We start from the raw sequence: 25,174 nt of genomic DNA, 5'->3' as shown, positions 1-25,174 counted from the left end.
AAAGGGCTGAGGCGGCACAAACCGCTAGCATGCCAGCTAACATTAAATTGTCACTGACAAGCCTGAATTTGCAAATAAATGTCACTTGTGCACCTTTATACAAATGAATAAGAATTTATTAACATTTGAAGAGAACGTCGTTCGTTGCTCTGCATTTGTTCATCATATTTTGTGAGAAAAGTTGTGCCGCACTGAATGCTAGGATTGCCTTCACCACTGAAGAAACATCGGATGCTCCCTCGCTATACAGTCAGTATATATCTTCGAAATAAGGCATCTTAGTAGGCAGCATTTTAAGGTATCTTTAATTTAAAAAATTTGCTGTGTAGCTAATGATCTTCTCAGAGGATGCATCATGATAATATAAAATATTGTGCTATGCTGCACAGCTGTAAAAGAGAATTATGAAAAATATGGAACAGATGCCTTGAACCAGCTAAAGATGAGTAAAACAGCATAAGAAATTACTTACTTTAACCTGGTTTCTATGTGAACAAAAGTTAAAATGTTATTACAGTGGAAGTCTACACACCCACTGCCACATCACCCCACTGCTGCATTCTCTTCACTGGCTTCCTGTAGCTGCACGCATTCAGTTTAAAACTGATGCTCGCCTACAAAGCCAAAAATGGACCAGCCCCAAGTTACCTTCAAGGTCTAATCAAACCCCGCTCTGTACATTTTACATTTTACATTTACATTTTCAGCATTTAGCAGACGCTTTTATCCAAAGCGACTTACACAATGAGCAATTGAGGGTTAAGGGCCTTGCTCAGGGACCCAACAGTGGCAACTTGGTGGTGGCGGGGCTTGAACCGGCAACCTTTTGTTTACTAGTCCAGTACCTTAACCACTGAGCTATCACTGGCCCTGTACCATGCAACCTCCGAGCCGCTAGTCTTGCTCGACTTGATCCTCCACCCAGGACTCAAGGAAGACGGGCCTCAAGGTTTTTCTCTGTACTGGCACCCAAGTGATCGAACAAACTTCCACTGTCTGTCCGAACATCTGAGTCTTTTGCTGTCCTCAAAAGACGATTGAAAACCCACCTCTTTACTAAGCACTTAAGCTGACATGTACTTACTAATGCCCGTATTTATTCCCTGCATTAAAAGAAAAAAAAAACATTGGTTCTAACAGGGTTTCAGCAGATTTGTATCCTTCGACTGTTGTTTACTTAAACTAGAGTATGGTAATGTTCACTATGGAAGCACTTCTGTAAGTCGCTCTGGATAAGAGCGTCTGCTAAATGCCGAAAATGTAAATGTTACAGTGGCAGGTTTTTGTAACGTAAAATATGAATAATTTCCCCACTTTTTTATTGGATTCAGGTCTGGGCTTTGGCTTGGCCATTCCGATGCTTTGATTTTCTTCTGGTGAAGCCATTCTTTTGTTGATGTGGAGGTATGCTTTGGGTCATTGTCATGCTGAAAGGTGAAAATCCTCTTCAGCTTTGAAGGTTTTGTTCCAAAATTGACTGATATTTGGAACCGATTTTTATTCTTTCCACCTTGACTACTGCCTTAGTTCCAGTTGAATAAACAGCCCCAAAGCGTATTGCTGCCATCACTCTATGGTGTTCTTTTGGTGATGCGCAGTTCAGCCTTGGTCTCATCAGACAATAAAACATTTCCCCACATGCATTTTGACAGACCTAATGTAGGTTTTTGCAAAATGTAGCTGGGCTTGTATGTTTTTCTTGCCGTCCTACCCCACAACCCAGACATGAAGAATACAGGAGATTGCTGTTACATCTCGTATACAACCAATACTTGTCAGAAATTCCTACAGCTTATTTAATGTTGCTGTAGGCCACTTGGCAGCCACCCAGACTAGTTTTGTCTTGTGTTTTCATCTGTTTTGGAGGGACTAGTTCTTACAAACATTGTAGCAATTTTTTATTTTTGTACCTTTTTTGTACTTTTCTCATGACTGATTCAGCAACTGTGAGATCCCTTTGCATTTTTGCAGACCATGGCTTTTGCTGTAAGACACAAAATCACAAATTGATGGCAAGGGTGTATTGACTACAATTAAATAAGAGTTTAAATGTGATTAGTTCATTCTGAATTATAAGGATGTGCACAGAAAACAAACTGTCTACAAATGTTTCTCTCAGGTGTTTGCTCTGTCATCTTGGAAAGAGTCTGACAGACATAGTCAGTAATACATTGTAGCACCTGTACTGAAACAGTATCTCTAAACCACAATTGTATTTATTTTTAAGAAAACATTTAATTAGTGAGTGTGTGACTATATCTTATTTCATTAATTAGCTAAATGTGTGTGTGTGTTTAAAGGAAATTCTAGTCTCAGAGTAGCAAGGTCACCTGTGCTAAAGGCTGTGGGGGAGGTTGGGACAGAGACAGGCATAGCTAGGGAGAAATTTGAGGCCCAATCAATAAGAGCTATTTTAAAAGATGAGCTAATAAACTAATGTAGTAAGCATTGTAAAGCACTGCACCAAGGGCACAGCTTCCCCATATAGTATATGCATTATATATTTATATGATCCTGCCCGAACAATGTGTGCTACAATCTTTATGCCTTAAACATTCTAGTGGCAAATGATCTGTACGTACGATCATCATGGGCAATAACATCATTGCGCAAAAGCAGAAAACCTAAAACTCACTTATAATAAATGTTAATGGCCAGCTGCTCAATTCAGGCAAGCATTTAAACCAGGGAATGGAGAGAACACTGTGTTTGGGAAGGGGGGTGGCGGCCTTGAGAGAAAGTTGCTTCTCCTGCTTATGAAATATGAGGTTTAGTCACTGGCTAGTTACAGTATTGCTGCAAATACAAATGACAAGAGCAAAATGGCACAGGCAGCATGGAAATGATACAAGATGCTATTTCACAAATAAACAAAGTAAAATGAGGTTGTGTTACAAGCAGTCCATTTATTTTATTGCTACTAATATTAGCACTTAGGAGGTGCATTGCTAATGCCAGGAGAGACCATTTTAAGCATTTTGTATTGTATTTATGTGACCCACTATCTCACACCACTTCTGACAGATTGTCCTTCATAGGTTAAACACCTTTAATTGAAACAACTGTATAGCATGAGCTATAACCATTACTTTAAGATAGGACAGACATAAAAAAGCATTTCTTGTTTGGTGTTCTGGTGTAGTTTTTATGGAATTATTATTGTTATGGGTAAAATTAGTGATTGCAGTGCAAAAGTGGCATCTTTTTAGCTATGCAGACCACTATTAATAAAATATGCTTTAGGCATCCTTACATCTTAACTAAATGTTCAGCTTTACAGCTTTAAGCTAATCATATCCATTATATTATTATGCCATGTAAACTGTGTATGGCAGGATTTTAGCAAAGACAACAGTTAAAAGTGTGTCCATGTTTATGAGAACAAGGGTTTTATGCTCGTTTCCCTATAAATAATTATAGATGTTTTAACAAATGACATTGATTGAGGAATGTGGACACTATTAAAAAACAAAACCTGTGTGAAGGTTACATAAAGTTTTAGATGATAATCCTGCCAGAGTACAAATAAAAAAATCTCATGCTAATAGGGTATTATTCGAAAAGGTTTTGTTATTAGATAGATAGATGGATGGATGGATAGATGGATGGATAGATTAGATTAGATTAGATTAGATTAGATTAGATTAGATTAGATTAGATTAGATTAGATTAGATTAGGATGGATGGATGGATGGATGGAAAGATGAAGTTCTGGGACAGATTTATTTTGGAATAAACGCTTTCCATGGTTTATGGTTTTGTAGCTTCTTCCATTCTTCTTTGGCTTGAATGGAAGAAGCTACAAAACAAAAGCAAACACTGGAAACATCCCTATCCTGTCAAACATCACAATCGCAAAGAGTTGCAGGTTTATCTGAACACAGCAGGAACAAGTGTTATACAAAAAACTACAGCTATCTCCTACAGCTGATATAAAAGTCCTCTGTTATATTACAACACACTTTTGAAACCATAAAAATTGAACACCATAACAGTTGTGCATATAAATCTAAGAACCCAAGAACAACATCCTAACGGTGTAGGGCTTGCTTTACTGCAAACAGTACTGTGTTATTACACAAATTTTTTATGCATTTGTGTGTATGCCATTAATAATTAATAATACTGACCGAATGCCATGTTTAAGCTTAAGATTCCTTTATCATGAAATCATTCTGTTAGAAATATATGACAACAGATGAAATCAGCAGGAATGCAATTTCTTTTTCATAGCATAGGGCAGTTGTAGCTGAGCGGTTAGGGAACTGGACTAGTAATCAAAAGTTCACTGGTTGAAGCCCCACCACTGCCAGGTTGCACCCTTGAGCGCAAGGCCCTTAACCCTCAATTGCTCAGACTGTATACTGTCACAGTAATGTAAGTCACTTTGGATAAAGGCATCTGCTAAATGCCGTAAATGTAAATAGCACTTGAAAATGAAATGTAATACTTTTTCATACTATTAAAATTACTGTTATAATAAGTGCTGTTATTATAAAGGTTTTAATTTACTGGTTGAAGGAAACTTAAATTGATTTGTTTGTCGTCCACATTGTTACAGTATTCGTACAGTGTAAACTATCATCCAGTAGTTTTGCCCATCATAATGCGTGTTAAAGTCATCAGGGTTGAGATTATTCATATAACAAGGTTTTGGGCAGCATGGTGGCTCAGTGGGTAGCACTGTCGCCTCACAGCAAGAAGGTCCTAGGTTTGATCCCTCAAGTGGGGTGGTCCGGGTCCTTTCTGTGTGGAGTTTGCATGTTCTCCCCGTGTCCGTGTGGGTTTCCTCCGGAAGCTCCGGTTTTCTCCCACAGTCCAAAGACATGCAAGTGAGGTGAATTGGAGATACAAAATTGTCCATGACTGTGTTCGATATAACCTTGTGAACTGATGAACCTTGTGTATCGAATAACTACCGTTTCTGTCATGAATGTAACCAAAGTATAAAACATGACGTTAAAATCCTAATAAATAAATAAATATAACAAGATTTTTCTGAACATACAGCTCAGGTTTTTACATTTACAGACTAAAAGTGTCTTTCCAATCAGTACTTGCTAGCACAAATACTGCACAAAATGCACTGCACCTAAACAGACCATCCCAGAATCTAACACATTTAAACTGTTTTAAATGTCCATAGTAAAACTGTTGTGCTTGTTAAACATCACAATAGTTTGTGTAAGAGTTTTTGAACTAATAATGTAGTCAATTTAAATACGAGTCTGAATTTGATGCAAACCTGGCTTGTTACCAACCTGCATTACTTTGTGAAGTAAAAAAAAGAGCTGATTGCAATTAGGTTTAGTAATGAAATTTTTTGAAAGGCTAATTATCAGAATGAGTGCACTGACTCTTAGCTTTTTCAGATGGTCAATTAGCAGTCAACTGGAAAGGAGGGCAGAACTTGTGTGCTTTCCAAAAGGACAAGGCTGTGTGTGTGTGTGTGTGTGTGTGTGTGTGTGTGTGTGTGTGTGTGTGTGTGTGTGTGTGTGTATATATGACGACTGCTGGGTGAGTCACTGGTATAAAATCTGCAAATGCACCCTTTAAATCTAATGCCATATGCTGTACTTACGATCACTATGATCTGTAGCAGAAATCATGTGTATTAATAATTGTAGCTGATAATTTATATGTTTGACATTTCTTTTACCAGTCGTAGCACTTTGCATAGAAGAAGATTGCATTAATTCTTATTTTAAATGATTCATGCTGGTTCAATTTTGTTTATATACACTAATCAGCCATAACATTAAAAATCCTTGTTTCTACACTCCCTGTCCATGAGTGGATCAGACACAACAGTGCTGATGGAGTTTTTAAATATCGTGTCCACTCACTGTCCACTCTATTAGACACTCCTACCTAGTTGGTCCACCTTGTAGATGTAAAGTCAGAGATGATCTATTGCTGCTGTTCGAGTTGGTCATCTTTTAGACCATCAGTGCTGCTGTGTATTATCCAATCATACCAGCACAACACACACTAACACACCACCACCATGTGAGTGTCACTGCAGTGCTGAGAATGATCCACCACCCAAATAATACCTGCTCTGTGGTGGTCCTGTGGGGGTCCTGACCACTGAAGAACAGCATGAAAGGGGGCTAACAAAGCATGCAGAGAAACAGATGGACTACAGTCAGTAATTGTAGAACTACAGTGAGTGTAGAAACAAGGAGGTGGTTTTAATGTTATGGCTAATCAGTGTACATTTAAAAAGTGCTAGTAAGTGCACCCCCTGTGGGTTTGTTAAAAAAAAGTAGTGTGTGTGTGTGTGTGTGATTTTTAGCTATTTTTATGACCTTTACCAAAGAGTTTATAAAATTAAAGCTAACTATAAAAACTAAACTGAATTTAAATATTAAACCCATACTGAAACAAACTACAACACAACTAATTAAAAAAATCCAAAGAGGAAATTATATTTTTGGAAACTGAAGATTAAATAGTTACTCTAGCCCACTACTGCTGGGATCCAGGGTTCAAATCTTGGATCAAAGTGGTGCTATCAGCCGATCAGGCATCTGCATGCAGGCATGTCTGGCTATGCCAGAGGGGAGAGGATGGCTGTGATGGATTGGCGCACTGTCCGGGGTGTGTTACTGCATTGCACCCAGTGATTCCTGGGAAAACAGACCCAATGTGACTCTGACCAGGATGAAGTGGTGGTAAAACGTAAATTCTGGATTTCTTATTTTGCAGTGCTGCTTTCCACTGCAGATTCATTAATATTGTTGATAACATTGCAATTCTGATGTTATAATTTGAACCTGAATAGACTGGTGTAGTGTTACATGTCATCTAGGTAAATTTTATAGAATTCGGCTGGGAGCAGATAGGTGTTTTGGGTGGGCAGAGCTCTGCACTTGTCCTGTTGTCTATAAGGGCTGTAATTAGGTGCCACAATTAGTCTCCTGTAATGAGTTCTACTTAAAAAAAAAATCAGGTCATTAATTATTGAGTGGCTTAATTTGTTGTTTGTGTCTGTTTTCGGTGCATGATTGCTTTTTCAGAGCGGTTAAAATGGCAAATCAAATAGCCATGACTAAATACTGTGGCCAAATTTTATTACATTTAAGTTTACTTTAAAGTGCCCTGCACCTTAAAAGCTTATAAATAATTACAATGTTTTGTAGCTCAAGCTAATCAACATAAAGTGAATTTTATGTTTATTTTAAAGACAGGCGTAGAAGTACTTTCCCTGCTAAATAAAGGAAGTTTTTTTCTACCAGACACTGTGCTATTTCTGGTTCCAATTGGGCAGGGCAGTTATTAATGTTTTAAATGCAATGAATGCCAGTCTGTAATGTAACTAACCATGGTTTTATGCTGGTTTTTGATGGTCACCAATGCAATTTGCCGGTCACTGACCCCCTTTATGCGACCATCAGTTGTTGTATGTTTAAGACCAACAATACCTCGTTGCTGGTTTAAGTAGATTCTGCTGCCAAATACTGACTGGATGCTGATTTTACCTGGGAGGTGGGTTTACCTGGGTTTTGTCTTTAAAGCACATTAAATGCTGATCAGTGATGAAGAAAAAACAGCATAACCAGCCAAAAAAATAAATGTAATGGTTTATTAACATCGCAAACAGGTTAACCAGCATAACTAAATGTCAAGTCAAGTCAAATTTATTTGTATAGCACTTTTTACAATGGGCATTGTCTCAAAGCAATTTTATAGACTCCAGGACCAACAGACCAAAAACCCCTGCCAAACAGTGACCAGCAAAAAACAGCACAGCTATGTAACACTTGTGAGCCCTTAACGGCTGTGTTTAATAGCATACTAAGTACAATGTACTGTTAGAATACTAACCAAACCAAGGGTATTGCTTTAATTTAAAATATTTACCACAGTAGCATGCATTTCTGACATTAAAATGTAACTTGAGGGCCGCTCAGGTGGTGCAACGGTAAAGTATGCTAGCAAACAAGAGTTCGGGTTTCGAATAAGTTGTATCGAATCTCAGCTCTGCCTTCCGACTGGGCTGGGCGGCTGCATGAACAACGATTGGCTGTTGTTCATAGGGTTAGGGGGAAAAAAAGTCGGATCATAGGTCCTCATAACTGGTGCAAGTGCGGCCCCTGCTGGCTGACTGATGGCGCCTGCACAGGGCTGAGGAATAATGCTGATGGGGGTGTGGCCCTCCATGCACAGTGCATGTCGGTGTATGAACTTGACTCGTGCAGGTGAAAAATGCAGTCTGTACTGACTGCACTTGCCGGGGGGGGGGGGGGCATATGTCAGTTGAGAGGCGTCCTCAGTCAGCGGTGAAGGGTCGAATCAGTATAGAGGATGCATTCAGGGTAATTGGACGCGACTAGACTAGGGGAGAAAATTGTGGGGGGGGGGAATCTACCTTGACCCTCTAAGGTTGCAGTGGGGTTGGCACAAAACAGAACACATAACAGGAATACATTTCAGAAGTGGTGCAATTGCCCACTTACTTGCCCATACACTCACTTTAGATAGTTAGAATTGACTAATATATCATTATATTATGATTAAATCACTTAGAATGTGACTACGCAAATCCAAGACCCCATCACTTTAAAAGAGCAGCTGCAGTGCTTCATGAAAACAATGACTGCATTGCGGAAATACACCCTTGATAGGGCATCGATTTATCCCATTCGCTTAAGTACTTAGAGCTAGGGACAGCTAAAAGCAGCCAATCATTTTTCTGCATGATTTTAGGAAGTAGAAGAAAACTAAAAGCCCACACATAAAGAACGTGAAACTTTTACAAACTTACTTTATGAGGAACCAACCCATGTCACCAGGACCCATGCTGCTGTGCTGTACCCATTCTACCTGCTATGTTACCAATTCACCCATCCAAAGAAGTTCTTATAATTAATTTATAAGCAGAATGTTATATCCTTCATGCTGACTTCTCAGTGTTCTGAGAACATGTTTATGTAGTCCTGGACACCAAATTGAAGATGGTGTAAAATGCAAATGAAATCGATTATTGAGCGCTCACATCAAGCCGTCTGCTGATTGTAGCTTTGAAGTCTACCATGACCCGTCTGGGGCTAAATGTGTAAGCTCAGTCTGTTGCAGTTCTGCTGGTCCATGATGGCCAGCTGTATTTTTAGCAGTTATTTTGCCCTCTCAGACTACAGTTCAGTATAGTCTTTTGGGGGAGCTTTGCATCAAGAGGTATGGAATAGATTTTTCCTCATTTAGCATCAGTGGGAAATGACCTTCCAGAAACCTTAGCTCAGCTAATGTAGCGCTAAGCACTAATGCCAAAACGCTCGTCCCTGTTTAGGTGTGTGTAAAACCAGTCCTAAATTAGCAAGCATCCAGAGTCTGGGGAAAGGGTGGTACAATTACTCATCCAGACATGGATATTGAGCCCAGATGTGTTCTATATACACCGATCAGCCATAACATTAAAACCACCTCCTTGTTTCTACACTCACTGTCCATTTTATCAGCTCCACGTACCATATAGAAGCACTTTGTAGTTCTACAATTACTGACTGTAGTCCATCTTTTTCTCTACATGCTTTGTTAGCCCCCTTTCATGCTGTTCTTCAATGGTCAGGACCCCCACAGAGCAGGTATTATTTAGGTGGTGGATCATTCTCAGCACTGCAGTGACACTGACATGGTGGTGGTGTGTTAGTGTGTGTTGTGCTGGTATGAGTGGATCACACACAGCAGCGCTGATGGAGATTTTAAACACCTCACTGTCACTGCTGGACTGAGAATAGTCCACCAACCAAAAATATATCCAGCCAACAGCGCCCCGTAGGCAGCGTCCTGTGACCACTGATGAAGGTCTAGAAGATGACCAACTCAAACAGTAGCAATAGATGAGCGATCGTCTCTGACTTTACATCTACAAGGTGGACCAACTAGGTAGGAGTGTCTAATAGAGTGGACAGTGAGTGGACACGGTATTTAAAAACCCCAGCAGCACTGCTGTATCTGATTTTCTCATACCAGCACAACACACACTAACACACCACCACCATGTCAGTGTCACTGCAGTGCTGAGAATCATCCACCACCTAAATAATACCTGCTCTGTGGGTGACCATTGAAGAACAGGGTAAAAGCAGTAAAACGTATGTAGAGGAACAGATGGACTACAGTCAGTAATTGTAGAACTACAAAGTACTTTTATATGGTAAGTGGAGCTGATAAAATGGACAGTGAGTGTAGAAACAAGGAGGTGGTTTTAATGTTATGGCTGATCAGTGTATTGTTGATGTGTTGGGCAGCAGAGGTGCAGGTACTGGGGACCTAGGTTTGATCCTCAATCCACAATCCTGACATGTCTAGGAAGATCACTTGGAAGAGTAGAAATTAATATAGATGTATTTCTGTTCATGTTTGTTTGTAGAATTTGGAGTATTTAGTAAGTGTGCATATTATACATTTTGTTTTAAAGTGGCTTGGTACCACAGTAAGTGGTTTTGGTACCAGCTAGCATTAGGGACTCTTAGTCATTAAGTGTACTCAAAGTACTTAATTTTTTAGCTCTCTAAACATGCTAGTGAATTGATTGGCTTCTCTAGCTAAGGCGTGATTGTGAATGAATGTGTGTGGGTTTCTGTATTAATCAGGGAAAAGTGGAAAAAGAACTGTAAAAAATACAGCAGTCATTCATGCCGTGCAATTCATACCAAGCGCTATTCATACTGTGCAGTATTAACACTGCATGTATTTATTGAATAAATCACGAAGTGTAATGAATAAATACTTGTGTCTCTTTAAGTACCTACTAGTGAAAGGGTCCAAGGCAAGACTATTAAAACTCATCATTTCTATTATACCACTGAGTCACTGCTCACTATAAGTATTTATTAGTAAATATAATACTACCATGTTACTTGTTACATGTTGTGTTATATGTTTTAATTGTATTTTATGACGTATGTCAATGTAAAGTCATTACTGGTGTATTTATGTGCCTGTCTGATGTCCTTGTCTCTTGTCTTTTTTTCCCTCTTTATTATTTCTTAAAGCCCAGTCCAGTGCCGACGGAGGACGAGAGCAAACTATCGGTAGGTTGCGTCTATGTCTTTTGTTTGTGTTTGTTGTATGTCTATTGTATGTAGGGTAGCGTTCAGCCCCATGCATTTAATCCTGTGGTGTGATTACTTCATTTACTAAGTTATTCTAACACCAACATTACTCTTAAAAGTAATAACATCTAACAGCAATGCTAAACTCATTTCCATTTTTCAAATTACATATTTAGGTGAGATACATCAATGTAAGGGAATTTCAACCAACTGATTAGGACGGATTTAATCAGAAACCATTTTTAGATCTTACCATCTTTAATGGGTTTAAACCAGAACTATGTCTAAATTCTGTTTCTTTTTAACTATGTACAAGATCATCCAACTACATAAACTAAACAACAGCTTTTGCTTATTGACAAATACGTTTTCCTGGATTTCTACCCTTTATCTCCCAATCTAGTCATTTCCAAATCCCGATTGTGAATCCGATGCTGCTTGCGCAACCCCCAATCTGATCAAGGATAGCTGGATCACAGTGCGCTCCCCTTGACACGTGTCCACTTGCCAGGTTTGGGTTCTCACACAGAACCGTAGCATGTGGAGAGAGCCACACCAGGCTCCATGTGAACCACCCTTCCCCAAACTAAATCACCTCCAACCAATCTTGTACATTGCAATCGCAAATCGCAAGTCTGACCTTCTCTCCCTTAAACTGTGTTTGTGTGGACCCCTGGCCAGGTCTGTGGCTCTGCAGAGTGAAATGGTTTATGTTGGTATAATGTTCTTACTACAAAAAAGCTTTAAGACATAATTATACCCTTGCTGTGCAAAATTTTAATTTGTTTGCCCATAGACCATTACCCCAAACACATTTGCGAATCATCCGCGTGCCTTTTAGGAAATGTCAGAGGAGCACTTATGTTTCTTTTGATTAGCTGTGTTTTATGTGGCATCATAAATGCTGACCTAAGCTGAGGCTAGGGACATCTGCAGTTTTTTTCGAATACAACTTTTTAAATTTTCTTTGCTCTTAAAAATTGTAGTTAAAATCCCTAGTGGTTGCCATCCTGCTCAGTTTTGTCTGTTTGGTCACTATATTGCTCATTGTATTTGGTTTAGTCCTAGAGCCTAAAAAAAGGCTTTTAACCCTTATAGACTAAGTTTTTTGCAAATTTATCAGGGATGTTTTTGCCCATGGCACTGTTGTACTTTAGAAATGACTGCTTGGCTTCTTATTGTGAGATTAAAAACTAGTTATTAGCTACAGCGATCAGCCATAAGATTAAAACCACCTCCTTGTTTCTACACTCACTGTCCATTTGATCAGCTCCACGTACCATATAGAAGCACTTTGTAGTTCTACAATTACTGACTGTAGTCCATCTGTTTCTCTACATACCTTTTTAGCCTGCTTTCACCCTGTTCTTCAATGGTCAGGACCCCCACAGGACCACCACAGAGCAGATATTATTTAGGTGGTGGATGATTCTCAGCACTGCAGTGACACTGACATGGTGGTGGTGTGTTAGTGTGTGTTGTGCTGGAGTTTTTAAATACCGTGTCCACTCACTCACTGTCCACTTTATTAGACACTGTAAAGTCAGAGACGATCGCTCATCTATTGCTGCTGTTTGAGTTGGTCATCTTCTAGACCTTCATTAGTGGTCATGGGATGCAGTCCACAGGGCGCTGTTGGCCGAATATATTTTTGTTTGGTGAACTATTTTCAGTCCAGCATGGACAGTGAGATGTTTAAAAACTCCCATCAGAATTGCTGTGTCTGATCCACTCATACCAGCACAACACACACTAATGTCAGGGTCACTGCAGTGCTGAAAATGATCCACCACCCAAATAATACCTGCTCTTTGGTGGTCCTGTGGGGGTCCTGACCATTGAAGAACAGCATGAAAGGGGGCTAACAAGTTATGTAGCGAAACAGATGGATTACAGTCAGTAATTCTAGAATTACAAAGTGCTTCTATATGGTAAGTGGAGCTGATAAATTGGACAGTGAGAGTAGAAACAAGGGGGTGGTTTTAATGTTATGGCTGATCGGTGTAAAAAACAGTGCTCTATTAAACACAGCATTTTTTAAAACTGAACCAGAGGTCAAGGAAGGAAGTGGTTCTTGCATTTGTCCCAAAGGTCTTGCTAAGTGGAGCCAAACTTGCAAGTTTGGTCGAAGTACATTTGATTTTAAATATCACACGCAGTGGGGGACTGATTTCGGGAACACTTTGCTAAAGGGAACCTCAAGGGGCCTAGAGTTAAAAGGTTAGACACAGAAAAAGGGCTTAAAGACACTGCAGGGGCCTTGAAATTCCTGGGTACAGCCCCTGTTGCTACAACTCCCTTAGTTTATAAATCAAAAGTAAACCTTTTTTGTCGCACTATGTCATTAATTCGGTCTAAATCTGAATCCAAGATTAATTAAGAATAATACTGTATACTGTATCCCCCTGTGGTAGAATCTGCTAAAAAAAAAAGAGGAAAAGTGGGTTTCAGTCTGTTCAGTCATAATCATTATAGTCAGTAATTTCCTTTAAACTAATCAACAGTTCTAAAATGAAACTGTTCATGTGTGTAATACAGCAATTTGGCTTGATTCAATTCCACAGTCAGTTTAAAACTAATCAATACATCATTACAGCTATTATTATAATGTGCTGATGCTTAAAATCTGCTGGTTCTTCACAACACTGAAAGCAAATCATTGTTGGAGTTGGAACTGAATAAGCTTAGTGGACACCACATGACATGTTGTGCTTATACTGGGTGACTGGGTTACTTTCAGTCAGTCATTGTGGTGATCAAATGGTACTGCACAAACCAAGATTGATCTGATTATTTGCCATTATATTTGCCATGAAATGCTTTTAATAAATAATACAATAGAGACATGGATGAAAGATTAGCTGGGAAGATATGACGCGTATTATTTAGTGTTTTACAGGGAGCAGGTTGTACTTTACTCTCAAGTATTTCTAAATAATTTAAAACTGAAATGTCCAATAGAGCAGAAAGCATTAGGGCACATCTACAGATTTCATTATTTGTGATAGAATTTAGTTATAGCTTTGTCTTACAGTCGGTCTTACACCAGTGAAACATTGGGCACTAGGCTTGAATCTAAACACATAAAAATTATTTTATTCTCTCACATATACTGGTACTTTAAAGTGACCAGACCTTCTGGAAGTGGAAGGAAACTTGAGTACATAAAGGAAATCCACTAAAACACAGGTAGAATCATGCCCATAGGCAAGGTTCAAAGCCTCCTAAGGACCCTAGTGGGCGGCCAAGGCTCATTAATGCACGTGGGGAGCGAAGGCTGACCCGTGTGGTCCGATCCAACAGACCAGCTTCTGTAGCTCAAACTGCTGAAGAAGTTAATGCTGGTTCTGATAAAGAAAGGTGTCAGACTCCATGCCTCGATGGGTCAGGGCTGTTTTGGCAGCAAAAGGGGGACCAACACAATATTAGGAAGGTGGTCATAATGTTATGCCACATCGATGTATAGTATTATATTTGGGACAGGGCAACTTGCTGGCATCAGCAGCACCTCTTGACCTCTCTGTGTACACATTAGTTTTGGAAATCTGAAAAATTAATACGCATCCTGGCTGCCAGTCAGTGTTCCAAATCAACCCCAAGGTGGTCAGTGCGGTTTAGGTCCGGACTGTGTAAAGACACCCTGGGTTCTGACACATCAAACTTCTCAAACCATGTCTTAATGGCTCAAACTTTTCCCACAAAGTTGACAGCATATATGTTATTTTTATAAATACATTTTATGCACCTCTTAGCAACGGATTTATTTTAATTGGAAATATTGTACCTTTAAACTCTCCTGTATTTAACACCCCCACATGTGCATGTGGCTGTACAGCTGACTCCTTCAAATAGCACTAAGTTGTTACCATGGTGCTGAAGTCAACGATGCTCTCAACCAACCTAAATGGCAGATTTTTGCAGTCAAACTCAAACCCTCCCTCACTAATCATAACCCTTATGCTTTACACTCTAAACCAGAGTTATTCATCAGGCTGCCCACAGGCTAGATGTGGCTTGCCTTAATGATTTATGTGGCCCACCAGCCTTTAGTCCATGAATAATCGTTAATAATTTAAACAGTTATAAACATTGAACAGTCACTGCGTATCTGAAGTCCAGGTCCTAGAAATTCCAGGAAAATGGTCCCAAAAAGCAATGCACCACAGCACTTTCCTAAAAAGTATGTACATCTGAACATCTGAGTGAACGTCTGAGTCTCTCACACACTTCTTCTGGGTCTTCAAATGACCCACCTCTTTACTAAGCACAGGGTTCTAACATGGTTTCAGCAGATTTGTATCCTTGGACTGTTGTCTACTTAAACTAAAGTAGGAAATGTTTACTGTTGAAGGACTTTTGTAAGTCGCTCTGGATAAAAGCGTCTGCTAAATGCAGAAACTACATGTATGTCAAGAGTAGACAAACACCATTGGTCATAAATTAGTGTCTAAATACTTAAACGAAAACCAAAAACACACCTAAAGTAGCAGGATAATAGATACAGGTATGTTTGTTATTACAACCACTTAAGGCACATCAAATTTGTGCCTAGTTCACACTACATGATTTTTGCCCTGATTTTCGCTCGGTGACTGGTCGGAGCTAGATTTGCCGGCTCGGGAGCAACTCGGCGTTTGCTCAGCGTGGTGTGAACTACTCAACAACTCGATCCGAGCGGCTCTGACCGAAGAGAGATATCTAGCTTGTCAAACATCTGGATCTGAGTTGCCCAACTGGCAGTGAGTGCTATGTCGAACAGCCAGTGAGAACACAAGATACGGTGTGAGCGGAAACGCAGGTGGGGAGTTGTAAAAAGGTGGGGCATAATATAGTTTCTATCAGAATACATCGGCACACACACACACAAGTTTTACAGTATTTCTGATCTTATTATTTTCTACAAAACATAACACCAACATTGCATTGCGAAAAATATTTATTAACCTCCAACTCACAATTCATGCTGTTCCTATTTTTCCTTCTTCGATTTTACGCTGCACATCAGCGCACAAACTTTGATCGCTTGCTACTTGTTGACGTGCATTTTTGGACGTGGTATCATTAAACCCCTCGTCACTTCTCGCGTTTGTTTTCGTGACAAAACGTAGTTTGGGAGACCAGAGAAGCTCGCCTGCGATTCCAGTTGGTGATAGATGGTGTAGTGTGAAACCCCCTATCACCGATCAGTTGTGTAGTGTGAAATACACACCGACCTGAAAGACTCCCGATTACAAGAGATCCAGTTGTGTAGTGTGAACTGTACAGCGACCTGACGACTTGGAAAGTCGTGTAGTGTGAACTTGGCATCAGTTGTTCTTGAGAGTAACTTACATACCAACCAACCAAGCCTTCTTTTAAACTGTAATAGATTGGGCTGGTATACCTGTCCATTAATCATTTGACCATCACTCACTCCATCTAGCCAATTGGTGCTTCATAATCTACCTTTGCTTATTGCACGTCATCTCCAGTGCGTTTTTACTTTTTAACTGATCGTAGTTCTCGGAACAATCCATATCTCCTGTTATCTATTTACATCCATTATGTCCAGGCTCCTCAGTTCTTTATGCTGACCTTTTAAACACGAACATGCCGTGATCTTTCATCTAGAGCTTTATCTTCCAAACAAACATCAATTTATATCGCTCACAGATAGGAACAATTTCCACACTAAGTAGACATACTCCTTACTACAGTAAAGTGATTGCGATGCAATTGAGATGCATTTCTTATAGGCTTAGTACATGGTACATGTGATACAGATGTAAACAGTCGACATGTTAATTCAAATTCCTGCAGCAGATGCAACAGAGCACTTTTTCACTCATGCAGATAAATTTCATTCCATTTTTTACTTATTCATACTATTAATCTTTTACTGTTGAATATTAGCAAGGCTGATGTTTTATTCTGGCCGTATCTTTCATGTGGTGTGTTTAAGAAGTTTAGATGCCTACTCCTGATCAGGGCTGTGATATTTTGCTGTAAAACGCCTGTGCATTCACAGCAGAGAACTTTTTGATTGACATGCTTCTTTTTTGACGACAGACCAAGCCGAGACTGCAGAGAGGAGGCAGCTCAGCATCACTGCACAACAGCCTGATGAGGAACAGCATCTTCCAGCTCATGATCCACACTCTGGACCCGCTCAGCGAAGGTAACACATGTACACTTTCACCCAAATGAGCACACAGTTAATGTTATTTGCGTTCAAACCCAAATGTAAACCTGTGTACACAAAATATGGTGCATAATTTGACAAACAAAATGGTTTAGTAACACTGCAAATGTGGTGTCCAGAGTTGTTATTGTTTTATGTTCTTGGAGCTGTAAGACCAGTGTAGTGCAAGTTTATCTAATCCAAAATATTCTAAATTAGTCTAAATTTTACTAAAAATCAAAAACCTAAAGATAAAATGTATACATTTAACTTATTTTAAAATGCATAAAACATTTGATATATACTGATGAACTGTCTGCACTTACCAAACCCATTTTCAGTGCTTGTATTGTTCTTTGATCTGTTTATTATAGAAATATTAATTTTAACTAGGCTGTGGCCAGGTCACTAAAAAGTGCTTTTAGCAGCATGCTAAGCCTTAAATATTGTGAAATGTATTTTAATATTGTGAAATATTGTCTTGAAAACAAGTTTTAAACTTTGTATATGGTACATACAAGGGCTCTTCAAAAAGTTTCCACACTTTAAACTCTATTTATTAAGAATTTTAAGAACTACTGACATCTGACACTTTTCTACAGTCACTTTCTGATGCATTTTTCCCAACTTTTTAATGCCATCAGCAAAAAATGTTTTTCATTGAGTGCGTAGCCACTGATGCACCGCTGCTTTCACATCATCATCACATGAAAATCTTCTTCCCCTTAAAGCTTCTTTGAGCTGCCCAGATGGAAATCAGATGGCGCTAAATTCGGACTATAAGCGTCTCCCAGTCTCTCAGACACGACCAATTACTACTCCCACCCACCCTCACCATTTCCAATGAAAATATAAAAGTGTGGGAACATCCCTTGAAAATCCCTTGTAGATTAAAAAAATAAACAATAATAATAGTTTAAGTAGCCAGTCAGCACAAAACAACATGTGATTAGCTTTTACTGTGAGGATAAAGTGACGTCTTTCTTAGCAAGGGCAATTATTTATTACACTTTAGATACACGCAGCTTCTGATATACAGTACAGTGTACATGCACAAACTTTCAAAAAGGAGCTTTTTAACAGGTACTTTTAGAAATAATACCACAAATGGATTTGATTATGCTTAGAAATAGATATTGTACAAAGACTACATAGACAGAATAAAATTACTTTTGTAAAGATACACCTACTATATAGATAAACATTGTAGGTATACAATAACTGAGTGTTGCTCTGAACACCTTGTCACCCCTAAACAAAAAACAAGCCCCTACTTCATCTTTATCTTTGTCCATGACCATCATGCTTGAAGTGTGCTTTTCTTCCACAGCAGCTTTCAAGCCAATGCAAATATAATAATGTAAAGCTCACTTGATACTTAATAATGTCTTCTATGTTCCAGCAGTTTCCATTGTTTTGCAAACCTGTTTTCAATGCTTCTTGGAGGTCCTTCCTGAAGCAGGCTGTGGTCAGGTCACTAGAAAAAAAGTGCTTTTAGCAGCACGCTAAGGGTTAAAAATTGGAAAATGTATTTTAATATTGTGAAATATTGTCTGAAAAACAAGTCTGGAAAATGTTACAAAAAAAATTGTATCTTCTTCAAAAGTAATAATTATATAATTTACAGTAGCTAGTGAGATTTTAATATCACTGATTAAGGTATAAAAGATAAGTTGCAGGTGGCGCAGCGGCGCAGAGTTTCTGAACTCCTCGGTTCGAAACTCAGTGTTGCCACCGGTCGGCTGGGCGCCATCTGGCAGGCAAAATTGGCAGTGCCTGCAGCGGATATAAATTGGCCACCGTATCTGCAGGGTGGGGGGCCGGACTATGTGTGGGTGGGTGGGTCTTTATACGCTGTGTAAGGACCCTGATTGGTGGTGTGCAGAATGCAGGGGCGAGAAGAGGAGGGCTGTACACGTGTCGGAAGAGGCGTGTACAGCGACGTGCTCTCCTCGGATGCAATCTGGTATCTCTCAGCAGCGGAAGACAAATTTGAGTGCGCTAAATGGGGAGGAAAATGAGGAGAAAATGCATTAAAAAAAAAAGATAACTTGCTTGCATTTGAGCATTTAGAGTTTGCCATGTTTGCCTTTGTGAGCAGAGGTGAGGTAAAATGGTGTGCTTTTACAGATGTGTCTATGTGACTGCAAGGAGGGATGTGAACAAGCAAGTCTAATCCTGAGTTTTCTCAGGTTTATTTTTAACCAGGGATATAATCACTTCAGAAATCTTTCACCATGTTTTTAAAATATTTTTATGCCATTTGTAATAGTACAACCAGTAAGATATTGACCAGTGCTCCTTTTAATGATATGCAATAATACGTATTTTGATGTGCTTGAAATATTCGTCTCATCTCTCAGTCTCACTGGATGTATTGGTAACTTGGTAGCTGCTAGTCTGTTTTATCACTTTCTTGCTCTTTTCTTGTCTGTCTCTCTTCTTGTTGTTTATGTCTGTCTACTGTTTCTGCAGAATTTGCTGACTCTGGTGAGTGGGTTCTTCTCTAAATCTTTTCATCATGTTCTCCTTCTGTGCCATCATGGTCTTATTTATTTATCACGCTGTACATCCACTGAGGTTGTGTGTACCTGTTTGTCCTTACCGATAATTAGCATTCATTTGAAGTTTTGTTTGTCCCCCTTTTTAATGTACGGTACTCTCAGTTCCAGTTTCTAAACCTAATCTTATTCATCCATTTGGTGTGCGTGCGTGTGTGCGAGCACTGTCTTGCTGTTTTGGTATTAATTATTTTTGTATCCAACAGCACTTCAGCTATTACTTTACTTCAGCTATTTACTTTAAACTCTGTGTATGGTACATGGATTAAAATAATAATAATAATTTAAACAGCCAGTCAGCATGTGATTAGATTTTACTGTGAGGATGAAATGATGGCATAACATTATGATCACCTCCTTGTTTCTACACTCACTGTCCATTTTATTAGCTCCACATTAGCACTTTGTAGTTCTACAATTACTGACTGTAGTCCATCTGTTTCTCTGCATGCTTTGTTAGCCCCCTTACATGCTGTTCATCAATGGTCAGGACCCTCACAGGACCACTACAGAGCAGGTATTATTTAGGTGGTGGATGATTCTCAGCACTGCAGTGACACTGACATGGTGGTGGTGTGTTAGTGTGTGTTGTAGCGCTGCTGGAGTTTTTAAACACCTCACTGTCACTGCTGGACTGAGAATAGTCCACCAACCAAAAATATATCCAGCCAACAGCGCCCCGTGGGCAGCGTCCTGTACCACTGATGAAGGTCTAGAAGATGACCAACTCAAACAGCAGCAATAGATGAGCGATCGTCTCTGACTTTACATCTACAAGGTGGACCAACTAGGTAGAAGTGTTTAATAGAGTGGACAGTGAGTGGACACGGTATTTAAAAAAAATACAAGCACAACACACACTAACACACCACCACCATGTCAGTGTCACAGCAGTGCTGAGAATCATCCACCACCTAAATAATACCTACTCTGTAGTGGTCCTGTGGGGGTCCTGACTATTGAAGAACAGCATTGAAGCAGGCTAAAAAAGCATGTAGAGAAACAGATGGACTACAGTCAGTAATTGTAGAACTACAAAGTGCTTCTATATGGTAAGTGGAGCTGATAAAATTGACAGTGAGGGTAGAAACCAGGGGGTGGTTTTAATGTTATGCCTGATTGGTGTATACACGCAGCTTCTTCTAAACTTTTAAAAATGACTTTTAAACAGGAACTTTCAGCAACAATAAAACACGTCTTTGATTATGCTTATAAATACATATTGTACAAAGTCAAAAGATGTCGTGTATACGTTTAAAGTGGATATGTGCACTAAAAAAGTACTTGTTTTCCACCCAGTGTATAATAGGCGATGGAGGTGAGGGGTGTTTTTGTCAGTATAAAGTTTGATCTTGCTGACTACAGATTTTGAACAATTGGTTGAATCAGTGTTAATCACTTGCATTGTGTGGGTAGATCTGTCAGTGTGTCTGGAAAAATAGAAGCAGCAGGAGATTGTTTTAAGTGGGATTTGATGAATCATCAGATGAATTTTTGTCTCTTTTATTATGAGCCAAAAATAGACCAAACTACAAACTTTCTCTTTCATTTTTTATACTTTTTTTCTTTGCGTAATACCACCAACATTTGCATCAAGAGGGTGTTGAAATCTGATGCATCCATGGGTAAATGTAAAAATAATAATAATGGTGAAGATTTACAAACCGTGTGCATGCTAGTTAGTAACCAGCCAGTAATCACGCCACCTATTCTTGATAAGCCAGACACCGTCATGTTCTGATGCTGAGAGATTTTGCCATAATGTTAGATGGAAACAGATTTGGCATATGAATGCAGTTTCCAATATATAACTGAGTCCACCTCCCTGTAAAGGCAGAGCTGTGACCCACCTGATGTGACTCTTGACTGGAGGTTAAAAGCATACTTAGACAAACCCTTAGCAAATGTATGTCACTGTTAATTTAAGTCAAATGCTTACATGTACTTGTAGTTTATCTGCTTTTCTTTCTTTGTGTATATAATTGGAACATTCATTTATGGCCAAAAATTTTTTTTCCCCATTTTCATTTATGTATTTTCTCCCTTTTTCTCATATTTTTTCTCATATTAGCATTGCCAACTAGTCTTCCAGTGCTGGGGATTTGGTTCTTGTCCGAGGGGTGTACTCGCCTGGCCCACGCTCTCTCTGATGCATTCACAGTCCCTTGACCGCTTCTTATTCGCCTATACTTTAGAGGATTTGCATGTGAGGCAGAATATCATGCACAGCGAGTCAAGCACCGATCCCCATGCTCCTCCACTTCTGTATAGCCGCCTCGGACTGCTAACCAGGGTCTTTGCACAGACCCCACTCACTTATTATCCTAGCAGACTGGTGGGAGAGCTAAGATTCAAACTCGGGGAGTTCAGAATCCCAGCACTGATGCACTAGCAAATTATCCAGCTGTGTCACCTGGGTGCCTGATATATCTAATCCACAATCAAGTGAGCTTTGTATCACCCAAGGCCTAGAGGCTGCTTTGCAAAAAGCCTTTTTTTCTTTGTCTGTTTGATTGTTGATTTTGAGACTGGAGCTTTTTCTTGCACAATTGCCTGTTCTGGTCAAGTTAATTGGAGGATTTACTTTGTCCACTTCTATGTTAATACTACGGGATAAAGGAAATGTATGGCTAAGTTTATGGATATACAGTATTTTGTAGGTACCAGATCTAAGTATACAACAGTTATTCCAAAGTAATTTGGGGCTTTAGGAAAATGTTTAATAAAAATGGATTTTGACCTTGTCAAAATGCACATGTCTTCTCTGTTGTGCAAGTTACCGTTGCAAATAAAACACGCCAATGTAAATATGGCTTTTAGAACAGTTATGATAGCCCTTTTCTTCTTTGTCCTATAGAACACATATTGTTAAAGTGTTGCTGTTGTTTTTTTATTTATATTTTAATTTATTTAAGAGGTGGACTTGTTGCATGCATCCACTTTGTGTCAGTTTGTTTTTGATGAGCCAGACAAGCCAGCCAAGTTGACAGTAAATCAGGCTGTTTCCTTGTATTTGTAGATGCAGAGATGAGCTGTTTACCGACTAGGGAGTTCTTAAAGCCATGTTGTTATAATCTTTACTGGAGCATAAGTGTATTATACAGTGTCATCTTAGAAATCCAAGGTCACGAGCATTCAATGTAAGATTTTGGTCTTGCCCTTTAGGCACAGAAAATTCTTTGTAATCTCTAATGCCTAGTTCACACTACACGATTTTCGCCCTGATTTTCGCTCGCCGACTGGTCGGCGCTAGATAGGCTCAGGAAAAAACTTGGTGTTCGCTCGGCGATCGACGCTCGGCTCTCTATCGCTATGTGTGAACTACTCGATAACTCGATCCGAGCGGCCGAAGCGAGATTTCTAGCATGTCAGATATCTGGATCCGAGTTGCCCAACTGGCAGTGAGTGCTATGTCGAACAGCCAATGAGAACGCAAGATACGGGGTGAGGGAAAACGCAGGGGAGGAGTGTAAAAAGGTGGGACAGGGGTATAATATAGTTTATATCAGAATACATAAGCGCACACACATCGTTCTCTACAAAATATAACACCAACGCTGCATTGCGAAAAATATTTATTAACCTCCAACTCACTATAAAACAATCCATGCTGCTCATGTAGCTAAATCCACTCAGATTCATTTATTTTTTCTCCTTGATTTTACGCTGCACATCAGCACACAAACTCTGATCGCTTGCTACTTGTTGACGTGCATTTTTGGATGTGGTATCATTGAACCCCTCGTCACTTCTCGCGTTTGTTTTCGTGACCAAACGTAGTTTGGGAGACCATAGAAGCTCGCCTGCGATTCCAGTTGGTGATAGTTCGTGTAGTGTGTAATCCCCTATCGCCGATCAGTCGTGTAGTGTGAAAGCCACACTGACTTGAAAGCCTCCCGATTACAAGAGATCCAGTTGTGTAGTGTGAACTGTACAGCGACCTGACGATTTGGAAAGTCGTGTAGTGTGAACTTGGCATAACCCGTGAATGATGGTTTGGACTGTAGATGGTGAAATTCGTACATTTCTTGCACTTGTGCATAGAGCAGAAGTGTTAAACTAAACACTTAATAGATGTAGTGATATAGCCATGAGCAGCAGGAATGCAGATTGATTAACATCAGGATAACATGATTATCAGGATTAGGTTTTACTTTCTTCGTCCATTATGCATCTGTTCTGCATTACTCTTGCCTACCTGATTTAAACCCATCTAGTAATGACTAAATCCTCCGAGGAATACCAATTGTCAAGGGCCTAGAACTGAGAAAGTACTTCTTTCCTGAGAAGCTTAACAAATATTTCACACGACATGTGGCTTTGTTCATGCGGAGAGTTTCCGCGGCCCATTTATTGTTGGAGCTTGTTAATTGGTGCTAGGTCCCTTATGATTAAGGAGGCCAGACTGATATTGACTCACACACATACTTTTACACTGTCACAGCTGAGCGTGATGTTCCAGAATAAATAAAGCAAGCTTGTGAATATTTCAGCTAAACGACCGCAACATCCAGTGTGCGTACGTATGAATCATAGTCTCTGGACTCCTGCTGAATAGTGGGTATTGATTTTTCAGCTTGACCCCTTGAACCAGCACTCGTTTGTCTATTTTGGAAAAGCACACACACACACACAGGCAGATATTGCGAACAGAAAGTCACATGTACTCTCTATTTACCTATTGACTGAACGCTCACACAAACACGCGTACATATCTAAACAGTAATAATTGACTTTTGGCAGGGTCCACATCAGCACATAAATAGACACTCTGAAACACACATCCACTCACAGACACACACAGTCTCTTCCCGACTGAATCAATATTAAAAGCTTTGTGGCTGGCAGCGGATTCAGTCTGACTGTACAGGTTATTCCGCAAGGTCACCAGCATCACTGTTTAACAAGGATGGAAGACATAAAGCACACACACACACACACACACACAAAATATGTATAGATATTTAAATTTTTCTGCTCAGCGATAAACAGTCATTGTGTCATTGTGCACTGTCATTTTTCCTATATCTAAACCCAATTCCATGTCATATTTGTATGTAAAACTGCATTGGCATTGCATACACTCTTTTACACTGCTGTAAACACTGATCGTGGTAGAATTCTGATTGCCTGGTTGTCCTTCTTATCACCTGCCAGTGTTAGGTTCCCACACAGAGCCATATCATGTAAGGAGATCCATGCTATGCTCCATGTTAAGACCCCTTCCGACCTTCCCTCCCTCAACACAGCTACACTGTGGATAAGTAGGTAGCACTGTCCTCTCACAGCAAGAAGGTCCTGGGTCCTTTCTGTGTGAAGTTTGCATGTTCTCCCTGTGTCCGCTTGGGTTTCCTCCGGGTGCTCCGGTTTCCTCCCACAGTCCAAAGACATGC

The 25,174-nt window shown here is 39.7% G+C and overlaps 1 protein-coding gene across 4 annotated transcripts in view; it reads left to right on the top strand.

The window, feature by feature from the left end:
* LOC134326126 (sodium/potassium/calcium exchanger 2-like) overlaps window positions 1–25,174 on the top strand; it is a 129,879-nt gene that overhangs the window by 82,543 nt on the left and 22,162 nt on the right. For 3 of the 4 annotated variants that reach the window (XM_063008336.1, XM_063008335.1, XM_063008334.1), the window contains 3 exons: window positions 11,001–11,039; window positions 17,109–17,217; window positions 19,696–19,710. In XM_063008336.1, the coding sequence (XP_062864406.1) occupies window positions 11,001–11,039; window positions 17,109–17,217; window positions 19,696–19,710 (163 nt within the window). The remainder of the gene's footprint in view (window positions 1–11,000; window positions 11,040–17,108; window positions 17,218–19,695; window positions 19,711–25,174) is intronic. The other variant, XM_063008337.1, reaches the window with a different exon arrangement.

This window comes from Trichomycterus rosablanca, chromosome 14 (genome assembly GCF_030014385.1).
Source record: "Trichomycterus rosablanca isolate fTriRos1 chromosome 14, fTriRos1.hap1, whole genome shotgun sequence".
In the NCBI taxonomy this organism is placed as follows: Eukaryota; Metazoa; Chordata; class Actinopteri; order Siluriformes; family Trichomycteridae; genus Trichomycterus; species Trichomycterus rosablanca.
The sequence above is the reverse complement of the archived record's forward strand: the minus strand, read 5'-3'. Positions and strand labels throughout refer to the sequence as shown.